Genomic DNA, 22,046 nt, shown 5'->3' with positions numbered 1-22,046 from the left:
TGCATTGTGGTAGTCCTCAGCAGTTTGGACTGCTCAATGATACAATATATCACACTTACATCCTGTGCCACACAGCCCATTCTGTTAACATCCAGCACACAATCAATTGCTTCAGCAAAAGGATTCACAGGGAAATATTACCCTTACAATACTATGCTTGTTCTGACCTGTTTCCTTTGTATTGCAAAATAATAGTCAAATATTAACACAAATACACACGTGCATGTACACATGGGCTGCTGTGAGATGTAACATATCCTGCTCTCCAGTTCACTGATTTGATCAATGTTGAGGACCCCATTGTGCTATGACAACAGCCAATAGAAACAAATAAACAAAGACATTGTAAAGTTAGTTTAATTTGAACAAAACATTTTATTGTGAAGCAGCAATCAACAAAACAGTAACTAGGCTGAACCTAAAACTAGGTTTCACTAAGCACAAAGATTGTAAAATATACACATTCAAATAAAATATGCTTCATCCTTGGATCATCAGATCATAGCATTTAAAGAGGAACGATAGTGTTCCATTCACCTTCAGTTTTCCACCAGCTTTGATTTCCTCTGACTCCTGGTCTCTCGAGAGGTGGGGGTTTGAGGGGTGGCGTCAGAGAGGGTGTCTGAGTCAGAGAGGGAGTCTGAGGTCTCTTCAGAGTCTGACTGCTCCCTCTTCGATCGTCTTTTCCCTGACTTATTGTGCAGTTTTCCTTTGGTGGTAGTGTGTGTGTTCAGGTGGACAGTGAGGAAGGCATTGAGGCGGAAACGCATGCCACACAGAGGGCAGACAAAGGGCTTCTCACCTGTGTGAATAGTCTTGTGCGTATACAGTGCGGAGGGCGACTTGAAGGCAGCCTCGCAGTCTGCACACTGATAGGGTCTATGTCCTGTGTGTATGTTCATGTGAATGTGTAGGTGGGCTCTTTGCCTAAAACTCTTGCCACACTCCTGACAGGCATGGTTGGGAGTTTTGTGACAACTGTAAATGTGTGCGTTGCGAAGGCTGAGAGTGCGATAGGTCTTGTCGCACTCCTCACAAGAGAAAGGCCTTTCCTTAGAATGTGTCTTACTATGAACATCCAAGCTATGTTGTGTTTTAAAACACTTTCCACACTCAAGGCATTTTAAGCCACTAATGTGTTTTTGTCTGTGAAACCCCCACGTTCCTTGGCCTTTATATGTTGCTTTACATACACAACATGTCCAGGGTCTAGTTGTGTCTGTCTGTCCGGGTCCTTTTACAGCCTCTGCTGACAGTTTATGTGAAGCAATGGATTTCCCACATAGTTGGCAGGTATTTACAATTTCTTTTGCAGTAGTAGATGGTATATGTTTGTTGTAGATGTTTGATGTCTGAGGCAGATGTTTAACACCTGGCATTGGTAATGAGCAGTCTGTCGTATTTGACTGAGAACCCAGGTCTGACTGGGAAATGTCTGTATGATGAGAATGAGTAGATGTACAAAAGCCTGGTGTTCCATCTTGCTGCTGTGGCTTATTATGTGATCTCTGGTTTGTATTTGCCTGTGTTGAGTTAGAGGCCAGTGATTTGTCACCAGGCTCGCACTCCAACCTTTGCTTTTTGCTGGGCTGGTGTGAAATGGGCTGAGAAGAGCCTTTTGGGTCAGAGATCATAGTGCGTTCCTGCCCTCCTGTGATTGCAGGCACTGATATGCTGACCATATGGATGGGTTGCGTACTCTCAGTCCTCAATGGTAGCAATTCCTTGAAGATTGGTGGCTGATGGTTGTCTTCTATCATTGACGGAAGTAGAGATACTAAATGATCATATTTTGGCTTCAAATCCTTTACTTCATTCAGGTGAAAATTAGCCCATATGGGATCTTCATTTTTGATGTCCACCATTTCCCGTTTCACATAGTAAGTTTCTGTAGAGTTTTTCACACTTTGTTCTTCGGCAGGTTTCACTGCATTTAGGCCTCCGTTTCCATCTTGATCACATCTGTCAGTCAGAGTCAGCTGAACACCGTTTTCCAGTGAAGATGAACCAAGAGCAAAGCTAAATGGAATCTCAATATCTACAGGTTCTTCTTTCACATGTGCAGCATATGTTTTCCTTTCAACATTAGGCACCCCTTTTTCCTGTTCTGCAAAATAACATGCCCAAATAGGATCCTCAACTTTCATTTCAGAATCAACTTCATTTTTGGTTTTGACAGCTACAGTAGCATTTTCTAAGGACTCTTTTTTAACTGGAGTCATGCCAGATTCAATCTGATAATAATATGACCAAATAGGATCCTCAACTTTCACCTCAGGACATTCAGACATAATCTCACTTTTACACTGAGATAAATCCAATTCACTCTTTTTACTAGACTCTGACTGCTGCTTCTCTTTGGATCTAATGTGAAGGGAGGTCAATGCACTGCATTTGGTCTCTGTAGGTACTTTCTTAACATCACATGGCTCACATGTTACTCCTCCATTGGACAGATCTATTTGTGAGGCTAGAGTAAACACAGGAACATCCATCATAGCTGTTGGTGTCTTGTTACCGACTGGGAATAGCTCTGGATCTCCAGCTCCTGTCTTTAAACCTCCAGGACTACAAACAGGGTCCAGTCTCCAATAGTCCAGGATCTCCTCAACATTCCGAGACACACCCAGATGCTCGTCTAGTCTGAAGCTGTCTGAATGTCCCAGCGTCTGCGGCACAGGCTCAGCTCTCAATGACGGACTCAGACGAAAAAGAGGATGTCCAAAGTGGTCCATCTGTAGTTCCTGATGGGAATCACCTCCTCCAGAGATATTACTCTGGTCCTCAACATTTACAGCAGTGTCCTCACCTGCAAAATGAGATGCAGGGGTTAAAATATACACTAGGAACATTCATTGTATTAGCCCTATATTTTATTGACTAAGGTTATGATGGGCATTTTATAATAATGCTGCATATTCAATTGTATGCAAATCTACGAGAACATTTCATGTTAACAATTTTTTTAAAAGCTTTTCATTCTGAGCAAGAGTGCTGCCTCTTTTTTAATGAAAAATAAAGAACCAACAGTAGGCTTCCAGGATCATTGCTCCTTTAGAACCAAAGGTGGAAATTCCTCTCTCACACATCACTATCAAACAGTCCGTATTAAAGTATTAGTAACCTGATTTAGACTTGGCTCTTTGTGTATAGCTGACGATTTTAATGCCCACCACCTAAGGCACGAGCACAAGACGGAAGTACACTGAACAAAAATATAAAAACGCAAACATGCAAAGTGTTGGTTCAGTGTTTCATGGCCTGATATAAAAGACCACAGAAATGTGACATATGCACAAAAAGATTCTCTAAAAGGTTTGTTTCTGTAAACATTTTTGTTTACATGCCTGTTAGTGAGCATTTCTACTTTGCCAAGATACTCCCTCCACCTGATAGGTGTGGTATATCAAGAAGCCAATCAAACATCATGATCATTGCACAGGTGCACCTTGTGCTGGGGACAATAGAAGGCCTCTATTGTTCACCAGAGCTGTTTCCAGATCATTTAATGTTAATTTCTCTGCAATAAGCCAACTCCAACGTCATTTTAGATAATTTGGCAGTATGTCCAACCGGCCTCACAACAGCAGACCATGTGTAACCACGCCAGCCCAGGACCTCCACATCTGGCTTCTTCACCTGCGGAATAGTCTGAGACCGGTCACCTGCACAGCTGATGAAACTGCGGGTTTGCGCAACCGGAGAATTTCTGCACAAACTGTCAGAAACCGTCTCAGGGAAGCTCATCTGCGTGCTTGTCGTCCTCACTGGGTCTTGACCTGACTGCAGTTTGGCGTTGTAACCAACATCAGCGTGCAAATGCTCACTTTTGATGGCCACTGGAGGAGTGTGCTCTTCAAGGATGAATCCCGGTTTAAATTGTACCGGGAAGATGGCAGATAAGAGTGTACGGCTTGTGGGCAATCGGTTCGCTGATGTCAATGTTGTGAACATAGTGGCGGTGGGGTTACGTTCTCTGCTTCACGGAAACATGGCTAACTGGAGAGACGCAATCCGAAGCGGTGCAGCCAGCGGGTTTCTCCACGCATCGCGCCGACAGAAACAAACATCTTTCTGGTAAGAAGAGGGGCGGGGCGTATGTCTTATGGCCAACGTGACATGGTGTGATGAAAGAAACATACAGGAACTCAAATCCTTCTGTTCACCTGATTTAGAATTCCTCACAATCAAATGTAGACCGCATTATCTACCAAGAGAATTCTCTTCGATTATAATCACAGCCGTATATATCCCCCCAAGCAGACACATCGATGGCTCTGAACGAACTTTATTTAACTCTCTGCAAACTGGAAACGATTTATCCGGAGGCTGCATTCATTGTAGCTGGGGATTTTAACAAGGCTAATCTGAAAACAAGACTCCCTAAATTTTATCAGCATATCGATTGCGCAACCAGGGGTGGAAAGACCCTGGATCATTGTTACTCTAACTTCCGCGACGCATATAAGGCCCTGCCCCGCCCCCTTTCGGAAAAGCTGACCACGACTCCATTTTGTTGATCCCTGCCTACAGACAGAAACTAAAACAAGAAGCTCCCACGCTGAGGTCTGTCCAACGCTGGTCCGACCAAGCTGACTCCACACTCCAAGACTGCTTCCATCACGTGGACTGGGAGATGTTTCGTATTGCGTCAGACAACAACATTGACGAATACGCTGATACGGTGTGCGAGTTCATTAGAACGTGCGTTGAAGATGTCGTTCCCATAGCAACGATTAAAACATTCCCTAACCAGAAACCGTGGATTGATGGCAGCATTCGTGTGAAACTGAAGGCACGAACCACTGCTTTTAATCAGGGCAAGGTGTCTGGTAACATGGCTGAATACAAACAGTGCAGCTATTCCCTCCGCAAGGCTATCAAACAAGCTAAGCGCCAGTACAGAGACAAAGTAGAATCTCAATTCAACGGCTCAGACACAAGAGGTATGTGGCAGGGTCTACAGTCAATCACGGACTACAGGAAGAAACCCAGCCCAGTCACGGACCAGGATGTCTTGCTCCCAGGCAGACTAAATAACTTTTTTGCCCGCTTTGAGGACAATACAGTGCCACTGACACGGCCTGCAACGGAAACATGCGGTCTCTCCTTCACTGCAGCCGAAGTGAGTAAGACATTTAAACGTGTTAACCCTCGCAAGGCTGCAGGCCCAGACGGCATCCCCAGCCGCGCCCTCAGAGCATGCGCAGACCAGCTGGCCGGTGTGTTTACGGACATATTCAATCAATCCCTATACCAGTCTGCTGTTCCCACATGCTTCAAGAGGGCCACCATTGTTCCTGTTCCCAAGAAAGCTAAGGTAACTGAGCTAAACGACTACCGCCCCGTAGCACTCACATCAGTCATCATGAAGTGCTTTGAGAGACTAGTCAAGGACCATATCACCTCCACCCTACCTGACACCCTTGACCCACTCCAATTTGCTTACCGCCCAAATAGGTCCACAGACGATGCAATCTCAACCACACTGCACACTGCCCTAACCCATCTGGACAAGAGGAATACCTATGTGAGAATGCTGTTCATCGACTACAGCTCGGCATTCAACACCATAGTACCCTCCAAGCTCGTCATCAAGCTCGAGACCCTGGGTCTCGACCCCGCCCTGTGCAACTGGGTACTGGACTTCCTGACGGGCCGCACCCAGGTGGTGAGGGTAGGCAACAACATCTCCTCCCCGCTGATCCTCAACACTGGGGCCCCACAAGGGTGCGTTCTGAGCCCTCTCCTGTACTCCCTGTTCACCCACGACTGCGTGGCCATGCACGCCTCCAACTCAATCATCAAGTTTGCGGACGACACAACAGTGGTAGGCTTGATTACCAACAACGACGAGACGGCCTACAGGGAGGAGGTGAGGGCCCTCGGAGTGTGGTGTCAGGAAAATAACCTCACACTCAACGTCAACAAAACTAAGGAGATGATTGTGGACTTCAGGAAACAGCAGAGGGAACACCCCCCATCCACATCGATGGAACAGTAGTGGAGAGGGTAGCAAGTTTTAAGTTCCTCGGCATACACATCACAGACAAACTGAATTGGTCCACTCACACAGACAGCATCGTGAGGAAGGCGCAGCAGCGCCTCTTCAACCTCAGGAGGCTGAAGAAATTCGGCTTGTCACCAAAAGCACTCACAAACTTCTACAGATGCACAATCGAGAGCATCCTGGCGGGCTGTATCACCGCCTGGTATGGCAACTGCACCGCCCTCAACCGTAAGGCTCTCCAGAGGGTAGTGAGGTCTGCACAACGCATCACCGGGGGCAAACTACCTGCCCTCCAGGACACCTACACCACCCGATGCTACAGGAAGGCCATAAAGATCATCAAGGACATCAACCACCCGAGCCACTGCCTGTTCACCCCGCTGCCATCCAGAAGGCGAGGTCAGTACAGGTGCATCAAAGCTGGGACCGAGAGACTGAAAAACAGCTTCTATCTCAAGGCCATCAGACTGTTAAACAGCCACCACTAACAATGAGTGGCTACTGCCAACACACTGTCAATGACACTGACTCTACTCCAGCCACTTTAATCATGGGAATTGATGGGAAATTATGTAAATATATCACTAGCCACTTTAAACAATGCTACCTTATATAATGTTACTTACCCTACATTGTTCATCTCATATGCATACGTTGATACTGTACTCTATATCATCGACTGCATCCTTATGTAATACATGTATCACTAGCCACTTTAACTATGCCACTTGGTTTACATACTTATCTCATATGTATATACTGTACTCGATATCATCTACTGTATCTTGCCTATGCTGCTCTGTACCATCACTCATTCATATATCCTTATGTACATATTCTTTATCCCCTTACACTGTGTATGACAGTAGTTTTTTTTGGAATTGTTAGTTAGATTACTTGCTCGTTATTACTGCATTGTCGGAACTAGAAGCACAAGCATTTCGCTACACTCGCATTAACATCTGCTAACCATGTGTATGTGACAAATAAAATTTTATTTGATTTGATTTGGTTATGGGGCAGGCATAAGCTACAGACATCAAACAATTTCATTTTATCGATGGCAATTTGCATGCAGAGATGCCGTGACGAGATCCTGAGGCCCATTGTCGTGCCATTCATCCGCCGCAATCACCTCATGAAAATTCACTGTCCCATGTGGAAAGGATCTGTACACAATTCTTGGAAGCTGAAAATGTCACAGTTCTTCTGCGGCCTGCATACTCAGCAGACATGTTATCCATTGAGCATGTTCGGGATGCTCTTGATCGACGAGTATGACTGCGTGTTCCAGTTCTTGCCAATATCCAGCAACTTCGAACAGCTATTGAAGAGGAGTGGACAACACTACACAGGCCCCAATCAACAGCCTGATCAACTCTATGCCAAGATGTTTCGCGCTGCATGACGCAAATGGTGGTCACACCAGATACTGACTGGTGTTCTGATCCACACCCAAATTTCTTTTTTTAACGTATTCAGACTTTTTACCCAGAAAGTTGGTATCACAGTGGTACCACCCAAAGAACCAATTCAGATATTTTTTTCTGTTCAAATCAGTCTTACATGTGACCATATCAGATTTACCCACATATACTGGTGTATGAATGGGGCGGCAGGTAGCCTAGTGGTTAGAGCGTCGGACTTGTAACCGAAAGGTTGCAAGATCGAGTCCCTGAGCTAACAAGGTAAGTCTGTCATTCTGCCCCTGAACAAGGCAGTTAACCCACTGTTCCTAGGCAGTCATTGAAAATAAGAATTTGTTCGTAACTGACTTGCCTAGTTAAATAAAGGTCAAATAAAAATTGTGCAAATTTTTCTTTTTGGATCAAAATATTTAATAAAGCATTTTCTAAATGAAAACAAACCCTCTGCAACTAGACATGGATGTTTAGAAGACATTGGTTGTCTTTAAAAGTGTCGACAAGTTACGGTTGGTCAAATTCTCTGTGCTACCAAACAGTGGCCCATTCATAGACGCACACTTCCTTTAGCGCCTATTGACATAGTATCTTCTGGCAGGGGGAGTTTTTTTAAGAGCCACCAACGCATGCTCTATACGTTAACACATCACTGTTTGTATGGTTTTGTAAACATACATCAGCGAGAAATCATTTTCAAAAAACAAAAGGTTAAATTACTACACCTTTTATAGGGTTAGGCTTCCCACACTGCCACCTTTCCATGTTAAAGCATTGACAATCTGCGTCTCCAAACACCTGTGGGTAAAGGGAAGATGGACACCAAACATGTTGTTACTGAAAAATACTGTAGGGTGCAAGTGTTAACCAGTTAAAACAGTGTACAGAGTAGGAAGTTGGTGGCAACTTAATTGGGGAGGACGTGCTTGTGGTAATGGCTGGAGCAGAATGGTATTAAAACACATGGTTTCTGTGTGTTTGCCATTCCATCTGCTCCAGTCTAGACATTATGAGCTGTCCTCAAGTGTATATTTTACAGTTGTGAAATTATTTTAATGTGATAAAGCCCTCTTCTTTCACGTTTCTAGAGCCAATTCACCTCTAAACGGAACGTGTAAGGAGTAACGTTAGGCTCCTTTAGTCCATTATTGGTCTGGAGCATCACATTAGATTAGCCCGGTAATCTCTTAGCTAGCAAAATATCTGAATTCGGCTGCTTGCATAAACAACCCAGTTTCCCAAAAGCATATTCAATGGAAAAATCAACCCAAAACCACTCATTCCTTTCATTTACAGTTGAAGTCAGAAGCTTACATACACCTTAGCCAAATACATTTAAACTCAGTTATTCTCACTTCCTGACATTTAATCCCAGTAAAAATTCCCTGTTTTAGGTCAGTTAGGATCACCACTTTATTAAGAATGTGAAATGTCAGAATAATAGTATTATTTATTTCAGCTTTTATTTCTTTCATCACATTCCCAGTAGGCCAGAAGCTTACATACACTCAATTAGTATTTGGTAGCATTGCCTTTAAACTGTTGAACTTGGGTCAAACGTTTTGGGGAGCCTTCCACAAGCTTCCCACAATAAGTTGGGTGAATTTTGGCCCATTCCTCCTGACAGAGGTGGTGTAACAAAGTCAGGTTTGTAGACCTTGCTCGCACACGCCTTTTCAGTTCTGCCCACAAATTTTCTATGGGATTGCAGTTGGGGCTTTGTGATGGCCTCTCAAATACCTTGACTGTTGTCCTTAAGCCATTTTGCCACAACTTTGGAAGTCTGCTTGGGGTCATTGTCCATTTGGAAGACCCATTTGCGACCAAGCTTGAACTTCCTGAATGAGGTCTTGAGATGTTGCTTCAATATATCCACAATTTTCCTCCTTCGTGATGCCATCTATTTCCTCTAAACATGGGAATTATGGCCAAACAGTTCTATTTTTGTTCCGTCAAACCAGAGGACATTTCTCCAAAAAGTATGATCTTTGTCCCCATGTGCAGTTGCAAACCGTAGTCTGGCTTTTTATGGCGGTTTTGGAGCAGTGGCTTCTTCCATGCTGAGCAGCCTATCTGGTTATGTCAATATAGGACTTGTTTTACTGTGGATATAGATAAGTTTGTACCTGTTTCCTCCAGGATCTTCACAAGGGCCTTTGCTGTTGTTCTGGGATTGATTTGCACTTTTCACACCAAAGTATATTCATCTATAGGAGACAGAACATGTCTCCTTCCTGAGTGGTATGACAGTTGTGTGGTCCCATGGTGTTTATACGTGCGTACTATTGTTTATACAGATGAACGTGGTATCTTCAGGCATTTGGAAATTGCTCCCAAGGATGAACCAGACTTGTGGAGGTCTACAATATTTTGTCTGAGGTCTTGGCTGATTTATTTTAATTTTCCCATGATGTCAAGCAAAGAGGCACTGAGTTTGAAGGTAGGCCTTGAAATACATCCACAGGTACACCTCCAATTGACTCAAAATGATGTCAATTAGCCTATCAGAAGCTTCTAAAGCCATGTCATCATTTTCTGGAATTTTCCAAGCTGTTTAAAGGCACAGTCAACTTAGTGCATGTGAACATCTGACCCACTGGAATTGTGATAGTGAATTATAAGTGAAATAATCTGTCTGTAAACAATTGTTGGACAAATTACTTGTGTCATGCAAAGTAATGTCCTAACCGGCTTGCCAAAACTATAGTTTGTTAACAAGACATTTGTGGAGTGGATGGAAAACAAGTTAATGACTCCAACCTAAGTGTATTTAAACTATGTGAGAACGATGTTTTATGGTGAAACAATGTTTCATTCTGGCGTTACAAGGTTGGTAAAATGAGAAATCGTTTTGGAAATCTGTTGCAGCTCAAGTGAACTACAAAATCCACAATGCAATGCTCTCTATGAGCCGGATAGCTAGCTGGTTAGTGTAGTTTGTATTGGCGATTTTACAGCTCTCTCACCATGTTCAACCAGCCGTACAGTGTGGAGTCTAACATTCGCAACGGCAGATACTCTTTTTTTAGACAAGGGAAACGTTGCCTATGCTACGTCTATGGGCCGCATGCTGTGCAATACTGGGATATGGCGCGCTCTCCTTCAAGGTGTGAATGGGAGTTTATTGGACGCTAGCTAAAAAAAAAAACACACTAGCACGGATTTCGTCAACATTACAAATCTTTTCCGAGATAATTAACTTACTCACTGAAGTATCGTATAGCTTTAGAATCGGGCCATTGCGTACTTTCGAGAAAGAAAAAAAAACACGTTTCTCGACATACACTGATTTTGAGATCGGATTATTTTAGCAGCCGCATGACGAAGCATGACAACGTGGACCCGATTGGTCGACGTGCTGTGCTTTCCAGAATATCTCTGGAAACTGCACCATGCAATGCATCCTGGACTACAGGCAGACAAATAGGAACACATATGCTAGACACATTTCTTGAGGTAGGAAAAATATGATCAATGGCTCCTTCGAGGGAAGACATCACCGAGTTATGACACAGGCCAGTATTAAAGTCTGACATGTATGATAGACGTTTTCGCGATCTAAATCGTATTCCTGTTAACTTCCACTGTAGTGAGAGCGACTTTCACACTGCTACGTAATATCGGCCGGATGTTTGCGCGCAAATAACTCAAGACAAACGTGAAATGACACAGGGAATGGATGCACAAAAACATTAAACCTTTCCGTTAAGGCTAATTTCAGTGGTGCTAAACTTAATTTAGCCTAAACCGACCCCTGATTTTAGGGAGCCATGGGCACGCGCCATATGGAATTAAATGCATGCATCCATACGGGTAATTTGCCTTGAGGCTCAGAAAGCGCTCAACAACAAAAATATAGCGACACGTATGACAAATTCTACTTACGGATCAATTGTTAGCACGCGATTTGCCACCTCTCTTCGATGAAGCATGCACTACAAAACAGCACCTAAAATAAGATTCAACATATTGTCTTCAAAGTTTCGATTGAACTGCGCTCCCAATATCCTAGACCAACAGCAGCCCCTCTAGACACGCCCATTTTTCTTCTATGAGATTTAACGGGGGTTGGCATCCAATTTGTTGCATTACCGCCACCTACTAGACTGGAGTACAACTGCCTTATACTTTGCTTGAAAATAATAATAATATATAAAACAATTAAATAAACATGTACTAAATAAATACCCTACCATCTAACACTACACTCACTAATTTCAAAATGATCTAAAATAAAATTACCACCACGCTACTCCCCTTATTACATGTATTTATTCCTACCTCATGCCATCATCCTGAAAGGATAGGATGGGACAACACCACTTAACACACCCTGTAACTATTCTGCTGTCAAGTCTCGTACACCCAAATACCTCTCTGCAGCTGCCACCACCACCTCAATTTTTGGAGACTTCCGATCCATCCCTGCAGTACAATACATAACCATTCCTATAACGCTAAAAATCCCATTTTACTGAAACTTATATCACTTTTTGGCCTATCCCTCTGTACTGGTATATATCTCTACTACTCTCACCACTCCTCCCTCTGTACTGGTATATATCTCTACTACTCTCACCACTCCTCCCTCTGTACTGGTATATATCTCTACTACTCTCACCACTCCTCCCTCTGTACTGGTATATATCTCTACTACTCTCACCACTCCTCCCTCTGTACTGGTATATATCTCTACTACTCTCACCACTCCTCCCTCTGTACTGGTATATATCTCTACTACTCTCACCACTCCTCCCTCTGTACTGGTATATATCTCTACTACTCTCACCACTCCTCCCTCTGTACTGGTATATATCTCTACTACTCTCACCACATCTCCCTCTGTACTGGTATATATCTCTACTACTCTCACCACTCCTCCCTCTGTACTGGTATATATCTCTACTACTCTCACCACTCCTCTCTCTGTACTGGTATATATCTCTACTACTCTCACCACTCCTCCCTCTGTACTGGTATATATCTCTACTACTCTCACCACTCCTCCCTCTGTACTGGTATATATCTCTACTACTCTCACCACTCCTCCCTCTGTACTGGTATATATCTACTACTCTCACCACTCCTCCCTCTGTACTGGTATATATCTCTACTACTCTCACCACATCTCCCTCTGTACTGGTATATATCTCTACTACTCTCACCACTCCTCCCTCTGTACTGGTATATATCTCTACTACTCTCACCACTCCTCTCTCTGTACTGGTATATATCTCTACTACTCTCACCACTCCTCCCTCTGTACTGGTATATATCTCTACTACTCTCACCACTCCTCCCTCTGTACTGGTATATATCTCTACTACTCTCACCACTCCTCCCTCTGTACTGGTATATATCTCTACTACTCTCACCACTCCTCCCTCTGTACTGGTATATATCTCTACTACTCTCACCACTCCTCCCTCTGTACTGGTATATATCTCTACTACTCTCACCACTCCTCCCTCTGTACTGGTATATATCTCTACTACTCTCACCACATCTCCCTCTGTACTGGTATATATCTCTACTACTCTCACCACTCCTCCCTCTGTACTGGTATATATCTCTACTACTCTCACCACTCCTCTCTCTGTACTGGTATATATCTCTACTACTCTCACCACTCCTCCCTCTGTACTGGTATATATCTCTACTACTCTCACCACTCCTCCCTCTGTACTGGTATATATCTCTACTACTCTCACCACTCCTCCCTCTGTACTGGTATATATCTACTACTCTCACCACTCCTCCCTCTGTACTGGTATATATCTCTACTACTCTCACCACATCTCCCTCTGTACTGGTATATATCTCTACTACTCTCACCACTCCTCCCTCTGTACTGGTATATATCTCTACTACTCTCACCACTCCTCTCTCTGTACTGGTATATATCTCTACTACTCTCACCACTCCTCCCTCTGTACTGGTATATATCTCTACTACTCTCACCACTCCTCCCTCTGTACTGGTATATATCTCTACTACTCTCACCACTCCTCCCTCTGTACTGGTATATATCTCTACTACTCTCACCACTCCTCCCTCTGTACTGGTATATATCTACTACTCTCACCACTCCTCCCTCTGTACTGGTATATATCTCTACTACTCTCACCACATCTCCCTCTGTACTGGTATATATCTCTACTACTCTCACCACTCCTCCCTCTGTACTGGTATATATCTCTACTACTCTCACCACTCCTCTCTCTGTACTGGTATATATCTCTACTACTCTCACCACTCCTCCCTCTGTACTGGTATATATCTCTACTACTCTCACCACTCCTCCCTCTGTACTGGTATATATCTCTACTACTCTCACCACTCCTCCCTCTGTACTGGTATATATCTCTACTACTCTCACCACATCTCCCTCTGTACTGGTATATATCTCTACTACTCTCACCACTCCTCCCTCTGTACTGGTATATATCTCTACTACTCTCACCACATCTCCCTCTGTACTGGTATATATCTCTACTACTCTCACCACTCCTCTCTCTGTACTGGTATATATCTCTACTACTCTCACCACTCCTCCCTCTGTACTGGTATATATCTCTACTACTCTCACCACTCCTCCCTCTGTACTGGTATATATCTCTACTACTCTCACCACTCCTCCCTCTGTACTGGTATATATCTCTACTACTCTCACCACTCCTCCCTCTGTACTGGTATATATCTCTACTACTCTCACCACCCCTCCCTCTGTACTGGTATATATCTCTACTACTCTCACCACTCCTCCCCCTTAACCCACCTACCTCTATTTTCTTCACTGCCTCAGCATATGACAACTTCTGCACTACTCTATTCCTGGAAACCTCAACTTGCCGCTCTCGCATTTCTGATCACCAGCTCAATGGGCACCCCTACAATTAACACATTCCACTACTTTCCCTAATACTACACATTCCTTGGTAGAGAGAATAAAGTAGACGGCACGGGTCAAAGTTTTGATTTATGACCCTGTGTCCATGATGACGTGTACATGTCCAAATATGGGCCTCCGGCCAGGCCATCCTGTTCCTGTGGTCACGTGTTAGAGGGTGTGTTATTTTATATCTATATTGCATCCTTTGAAGTAGTCATGCTGATTGATGTCTAGGGACCTGGTTGAACTGGGGGGAGGTTCAGTGTTTGAACTTTTGAAAGTGTATGGCCCCCACCCCCAGTTTTATTGCCCTTATGGTTGCTATCTATGAAGCAGGAATGTGTGTGTGTGTGTGTGTGTGTTAGAAACAAGGAGTGTGTGTGTGTTAGAAACAAAACAAGGAATGTGTGTGTGTGTGTGTTAGAAACAAGGAATGTGTGTGTGTGTGTGTGTTAGAAACAAGGTCCCTTGGCATTGTGTCCATTTCAAGCTTTAAACAACAATTAAACAGCCATCTAAATAATGTTTCTCAGCCTAGTTTCCTATTTAGTTCTCTTTATATGTACAGGCACAGAGCTTCCAGATGGCTCCAGCCTAAGGATTTTCAGTGCATGTACACCCGGGGAGATTAGAACCCCAAAGAAAAGATCCTAAAGGTAATTTCAGATTCAGGTTTATCATGACAGCCGCTTTATGAAAGGCCTTTACTTATGGCTAAACAGCTTCTACACAGCTTATTAATTAATGCTGTGGGATGAAATTAGGTGTTTCTAGGAGGTCTTAAACAAATTTACAGTGAAACAAACATGTACACTTTACACACATATTTATTGACTTTTAAAAAGACCACAGTAACATGACAGAATTTGTGCAAATGCAACGAAATCTGCTAGTGGATATTAAATGTACAACAGTAGTATTCTGTAACAAGCAATACGTGTTAAACATGTGGCACAGGCAATCATGACAGCCTCTTTATGAAAGGCCTTTACTTACATTTGATTTGATTCAGAAATTCAGGTGCATTGTTCACCACCACAATTGCAGCATTTAGGCTCAGCTGGCATATAATACTGCTCCTGTTTAGACAGATAACCAAATCATTTACATTTATCACACTGCATGGGTTTGTGCACGAAGGCTCTGGCTTCCATTCGATGGAGTGACACTGGTCTTGTTCAAGAGGATCAAAACTATAATGTATCATGGGTAAATTGTGACTGATCTACAAATAATAATGAGTAGTTATTTATGATGCAAGGTTCTTTGTAGATCAGTCATTCGGTAGTCGCCTGCATAGTCGACTGCCATTTTGAACAATCCCTCTGCCGCCAAATCAATGGCCGGAGATCAAACGAGGGGGATCAACAAATGCTGGCTACCCATCTGACAATAATGGCTATGGTATGAATAGTCAATACTCTTTGGTATGACCAACAACCCCAGCCTTGTAGGCTTTAAATAAACCTAGTAGGCAATAAGCACTTACTAACTGTATTTATATGAGGCTGCAAATTACAAAGGAATTAAAATAGGCCTAATGACCAAACCAACACAAAGAGTGTAGTATTTATATTTATTTCCATAATTGTCATATTGTATGTTCAGTGCCAAGTCTGTTTGTAGGCTATACTTTTGTACCAATATTTGAGGTAGTCTTTGCCTACCAGTATCAGAAATGTGGATCTATGGAGTCTGCTGCCCCTTAGTGGTAGATCTGTTAAACATATTAACCCTCAGCCCTTGGCCCCAAGTCTTTCATGTGCGAAATGACACTGAGTAAAAGGAGTGTAATGTTAGCTAAACAGACTGGTACTCAGGCTAGCCTATATGGCCCTGATATACACTGAGTGTAAAAAACATTAGGAGCACCTTCCTAATATTGAGTTGCACCCCCTTTTGCCCTCAGAACAATTCGCCGGGGCACGTCCTCTACAAGGTGTCGAAAGTAATCCACAGGGATGCTGACCATGTTGATGCTGACCTATGTTGACTCCAATGCTTCCCAAAGTTGTCAAGTTGTCTGAATATCCTTTTGGTGGTGGACCTTTCTCGATACACATGGGAAACGGTTGAGAGTGAAAAACCCAGCAGTGTTGCAGTTGTTGACACATTCAAACCGGTGAGCCTGGCACCTACTACCAGGGGATCATAGCTTCACCTGGTCAGTCAGTCTATGTCATGGAAAGTGCAAGTGTTCCTAATATTTTGTACACTCAGTGTATATTGTACAGTAGATGCTTAGCGGGAACCTTGGGACATCCCTACCCTAAACACTAACCGTAACCCTAACTTTAACGGGGCGGCAGGGTAGCCTAGTGGTTAGAGCGTTGGACTAGTAACCGAAAGGTTTCATGTTCAAATCCCTGAGCTGACAAGGTACAAATCTGTCATTCTGCCCCTGAACAGGCAGTTAACCCACTGTTCCTAGGCCGCCATTGAAAATAAGAATTTGTTCTTAACTGACTTGCCTAGTTAAATAAAGGTAAATAACAATTACCCTAACTTTTACATATCTACTTCTTTGGAGTGATGTCAGAGTTGGATCCCACTTTGACTTTTCCTATATATTTCCACTTAGACTATTCCTAAAGGAGTATAACATCCTGTGTCACATCCCCCTTAGACTCGGCCGGCCAAATGCATTTCATTATAGCCTGGGGAAGAGGTTACATACCCCTCCCCATTTCCCATCCAGCACAAGCTTTCACATGAATCTCATCTGTGGGGAAATAGAACACTGGTGCTACTTTTATTCTGATGCCAATACTATAGGATTGGTCGACCAACATTTTCTATGACATTGTCTCACAAACCCATTGAAGAGGGATTTCATAGGCCGCTAGTTAAACAGCTGTTTGTAACTGAAAACTACTGTATGGTTGCCTTTACAGAACATAAGATGACAATTCACTTCCTTTTCTGAAACTGTTTAGTGTTTCTCCTCTACACTATGTATATTATTTCAATGATGAGCTAGAAAAGACTAACTGTTTTCTTTATATAAGGAGTAACAAGTTAAATCATTGTTTTAATATTTTTTAATTATATTATGTTATGTTACCTGCATCTTGTTTCATTTTGAATGTATTTGCTTTAGCATTTAATCTGGGCTGTGAATGCAGATGAAGTCAGCAAAAGGAGATGAGTCATTGTTTGAATTGAGATGTGTATAGAAGACAGGAAGCTGTTTCATATCACCTGACTGACTGAGTGCCTCCTGCCTTTCGGTGAGCACAGGCCTACTCAGCATCCTGTTCAGTACGTGTACACACACGCACAGGCAGACAGACAGACAGACAGACAGACAACAGTCTCTTATGGTAAAATATGCCTCAGTTCTGGACAGCTACTCTTGAGTTAGCCTCCACCATAGCCTTCCTTCAGTCCTTTCATAGTGTTTCCTCCGTGGCCTGGGTGATCCTGGCATCTGCTTTTCTCCGAGCCCTGTGCCTCCAAAGCAGGACAGCCAGTGAGAGGAGCAGCAGGAGCCCCAGGGCCCCTCCGATCAGCCCAGCTTTTAGGGCCAGACTACTGTCTCCAGGGGGCTGGTACATCGTACAGGACCGCCTCTGACGCTCGCTGACTCCTGCGTCATTCACCGCCACCACACACACCTCCACCCCCTGCCCCACCTTTCCCACAACACCACTCCTCTTGTCCTCCCCAAACACCAGGGGCTCCAGGGTACCCACCACCACCTCATAATGGGTCACAACAGACGATGGTGCACACCACTGAACAACCACCCCTGGCCCTTCCATAGACAGTCTCTTAAGGTCTGGAGGCTCTGGGGCCACGTGGGGCCCACTCACCCCTGGACACAGGCAGCTGCTGGAGGCTGCCAGCTGGGCACAGGGGGTCTGTAGCTCCCGGCAGGGGTTGTAGTCACAGGACGGAGGATTGGTGCCACGTGAGGGAGTAGGCGGGGGTGGAGTGTTGTCCCAATTCAGGTCATAGTCATCATTTGAGGAGAGCGCCAACATTTCATACATGCGTCCATGTGGCCTTAGAGGAAGGGTGGCTGTGTGGTTGGTCCCTGAGACGTCAGAGGGTGCAGCGAAGGAGGAGTATCCATTGAGAAGGGCCAGTGTGAGGATTATGAGGGGAGGTGGAGGATTCCTGTGGGTGGACATTGCATCTGAAGATGATAGAAAATAGCATTCCATTACAGAGGGTTTGACACGATCTGCTTATGAAACAACCCACCCTAAATGTATTCGTTTGGAGACATACCAAGAACTAAGTCTGTTAGACTTTTACAAAAGATTCCAAATATGTTGTTATTTTTAAATTTGTGAAGAAGGCTTGATTTCACCTTCATGGGATATTGTACAGCTTAATCGTCAAGTTTATTTAATTCAAACCTTTTTATCTATCACACCAGTGGAAGTGGTTACAGGCACCACCCTCATGTGGGATTTAAAAGAACAACAACATAGGAATCTGAAACCCAAAGATGATTAGTTTATATAATAATCTAACTAGCAGACTTTATTGCACAATAGGTCAGAGCCAGGCTTTACACACACACAGCACCTCCACCTCTACAGCAGAGCTGCCAATGCAATCTCCACACGATTCTATACAAAAACAGTACATCTACCTGAAAGATACCCTAGATAAACAAGTATGGATGAAGAAACATACTAATACTAACAGGACACACTAAAAAAACGGAGGTAAGGTTTAGTAGAACTACACTAACATTGAGAGAGAGAGACGACCCGAATCAACAAAACTGTATGCCAGTAGTTAACGACTTACATGTGTGTCAATAGCCTTGACACACATGTTCTCTTTAGTAATTCATATAGAATAAGGAATAGAACATTTTAGATTGATGAAAATGTTGAAAAAAATATTTGTTCACCTGATAGTCGAGTCATTAATCGCTTTTGAAATCTCTTACTTTCTGTTCTTTTACTCTCTCTCCCTCTTTTTATACATTTTTCCTAACTCCCCAACAATCCCCTCCTTCTTTTCTCCCTCCCCTTACCCCTTCTCTACCCGGTCTATTGCTATCCCTCTCTTCCTGCTCAGCCGCTCTCTCTCTCTCTCTGTTCCATGGTGGTTTGGCAATGTGCGTGTGTGTGCCTCTCGCTTGCTTCCCCTGTATGTGAGGTAACCCCCAGTGCAGTCAGCTGCAAATCACATGAACTCCTATTGCATTCCATTGATGTGTGTTTTTTTCCAGAGAAACCCTGTTCATGAATGAGACTTTCTGCCTGTTAGGGCTGGAGCACAGTGAATGGATGGGGTTGATTCTGTCTGCTGCCCAGGCTGGTTCACACACATCTGTCACCGTCAGACACACACCAGTACCTCCCAACCCTTCCGCTCAATGGCTCACCTCTCCTTCCCCCTCTTTACTGGCTGTATGACTGTCCCAAACACTGTCTGGTTAAGACTGGTCTACATGCACATACTGTCATCATACATGGAGGAGGCAAGCGTTCAGTGGTTGAATGAAGTCAGAGAAGAATTTGACTGGACTGGACTTGCCCACCTGCTGCTCTGAATCAAAGCTCAACAGAAAATAGTAGTTACTTATTTACACTGAAGAGAGGCTGAGCTTTTCAGTCAAGAGAAAGCAACACATTGAAACAGTTGCACAAGCAGGACAAGAGAAGGATAAGATAGAATAGCGAATCAGGTTGAGTGTATTGATTTTTTCTTCACATTTCTGGAATGACTCTATACAAAACAAACAAAAACAAAAAGGGAACTAATGCCCACGTAGGGCGCAGGCGCTAAAATGTTTTGTAAGAATTAGTCAGGGCAGGTGTGATGTGAAAATATGTAGCTGGTGGAAATGGAATTATCTTGCTGTGAGACTATGAAGCATTAGGGGCTTTACAATGGTTACACTGATCCCAGTTCTCTCTTGCCCACTTCCTCAGTCCTTTGGTGCCTGCAATGTCTGTTGTAGTCAGTAATTGCTTAGCGCTGTGCAATACAATCTGTTAAATTACAGAAATGTGGATTCCAAAAGTCAACCTGAATAAATCAAATCAAATTGTATTTGTCACATACACATGGTTAGCAGATTTTAATGTGAGTGTAGCGAAATGCTTGTGCTTCTAGTTCTGACCATGCAGTAATAACCAACAAGTAATCTAACCTAACAATTCCACAACTACTACTTTATACACACAAGTGTAAAGGGATGAAGAATATGTACATAAAGATATATGAATGAGTGATGGTACAGATCGGCACAGGCAAGATGCAGTAGATGGTATAGAGTACAGTATATACATATGAGATGAGTAATGTAGTGTATGTAAACAAAGTGGCATAGTTTAAAGTGGCTAGTGATACATGTATTACATAAAGATGCAGTAGATACATACATACATACATACATACATACATACATACATACATACATACATACATACATACATACATACATACATACATACATACATACATACATACAGTGGGGCAAAAAAGTATTTAGTCAGCCACCAATTGTGCAAGTTCTCCCACTTAAAAAGATGAGAGAGGCCTGTAATTTTCATCATAGGTACACTTCAACTAAGACAGACAAAATGAGGAAAAAAAATCCAGAAAATCACAATGTAGGATTTTTAATGAATTTATTTGCAAATTATGGTGGAAAATAAGTATTTGGTCACCTACAAACAAGCAATATTTTGGCTCTCACAGACCTGTAACTTCTTCTTTAAGAGGCTCCTCTGTCCTCCACTCGTTACCTGTATTAACGGCACCTGTTTGAACTTGTTATCAGTATAAAAGACACCTGTCCACAACCTCAAACAGTCACACTCCAAACTCCACTATGGCTAAGACCAAAGAGCTGTCAAAGGACACCAGAAACACAATTGTAGACCTGCACCAGGCTGGGAAGACTTAATCTGCAATAGGTAAGCAGCTTGGTTTGAAGAAATCAACTGTGGGAGCAATTATTAGGAAATGGAAGACATACAAGACCACTGATAATCTCCCTCGATCTGGGGCTCCACGCAAGATCTCACCCTGTGGGGTCAAAATGATCACAATGGTGAGCAAAAATCCCAGAACCACACGGGGGGACCTAGTGAATGACCTGCAGAGAGCTGGGACCAAAGTAACAAAGCCTACCATCAGTAACACACTACGCCGCCAGGGACTCAAATCCTGCAGTGCCAGACGTGTCCCCCTGCTTAAGCCAGTACATGTCCAGGCCCGTCTGAAGTTTGCTAGAGAGCATTTGGATGATCCAGAAGAAGATTGGGAGAATGTCATATGGTCAGATGAAACCAAAATATAACTTTTTGGTAAAAACTCATCTCGTCGTGTTTGGAGGACAAAGAATGCTGAGTTGCATCCAAAGAACACCATACCTACTGTGAAGCATGGGGGTGGAAACATCATGCTTTGGGACTGTTTTTCTGCAAAGGGACCAGGACGACTGATCCATGTAAAGGAAAGAATGAATGGGGCCATGTATCGTGAGATTTTGAGTGAAAACCTCCTTCCATCAGCAAGGGCATTGAAGATTAAACGTGGCTGGGTCTTTCAGCATGACAATGATCCCAAACACACCGCCCGGGCAACGAAGGAGTGGCTTCGTAAGAAGCATTTCAAGGTCCTGGAGTGGCCTAGCCAGTCTCCAGATCTCAACCCCATAGAAAATCTTTGGAGGGAGTTGAAAGTCCATGTTGCCCAGCAACAGCCCCAAAACATCACTGCTCTAGAGGAGATCTGCATGGAG

At 43.5% G+C, this 22,046-nt stretch overlaps 2 protein-coding genes across 3 annotated transcripts; both read right to left on the bottom strand.

Moving 5' to 3' along the window:
• Positions 1-332: 332 nt before the first annotated feature.
• On the bottom strand, positions 333-11,479 carry LOC112231283 (zinc finger protein 777). Its single transcript, XM_024397957.2, has 3 exons — positions 11,317-11,479; positions 8,157-8,229; positions 333-2,809 (listed from the first exon to the last, which is right to left on the bottom strand). Exons 2-3 carry the CDS (start codon positions 8,194-8,196, stop codon positions 540-542), a joined length of 2,310 nt encoding a protein of 769 aa, XP_024253725.1. The 5' UTR covers positions 8,197-8,229; positions 11,317-11,479; the 3' UTR covers positions 333-539.
• A 5,867-nt stretch (positions 11,480-17,346) lies between these two features.
• LOC112231298 (leucine-rich repeat neuronal protein 4) lies at positions 17,347-19,330 on the bottom strand. 2 transcript variants are annotated; one of them, XM_024397988.2, is made up of 2 exons: positions 19,197-19,330; positions 17,347-18,464 (listed from the first exon to the last, which is right to left on the bottom strand). In XM_024397988.2, exons 1-2 carry the CDS (start codon positions 19,210-19,212, stop codon positions 17,716-17,718), a joined length of 765 nt encoding a protein of 254 aa, XP_024253756.1. In that variant the 5' UTR covers positions 19,213-19,330; the 3' UTR covers positions 17,347-17,715. The 2 variants fall into 2 exon arrangements, with proteins under 2 accessions (XP_024253756.1, XP_042167276.1); XM_042311342.1 differs by lacking the exon at positions 19,197-19,330 and adding an exon at positions 18,691-19,190.
• Positions 19,331-22,046: the final 2,716 nt, after the last annotated feature.

This window comes from Oncorhynchus tshawytscha, linkage group LG33 (assembly GCF_018296145.1).
Source record: "Oncorhynchus tshawytscha isolate Ot180627B linkage group LG33, Otsh_v2.0, whole genome shotgun sequence".
Taxonomy (NCBI): Eukaryota; Metazoa; Chordata; class Actinopteri; order Salmoniformes; family Salmonidae; genus Oncorhynchus; species Oncorhynchus tshawytscha.
Note: the sequence above shows the minus strand (reverse complement) of the source record. Positions and strands in the feature narration are given on the sequence as shown.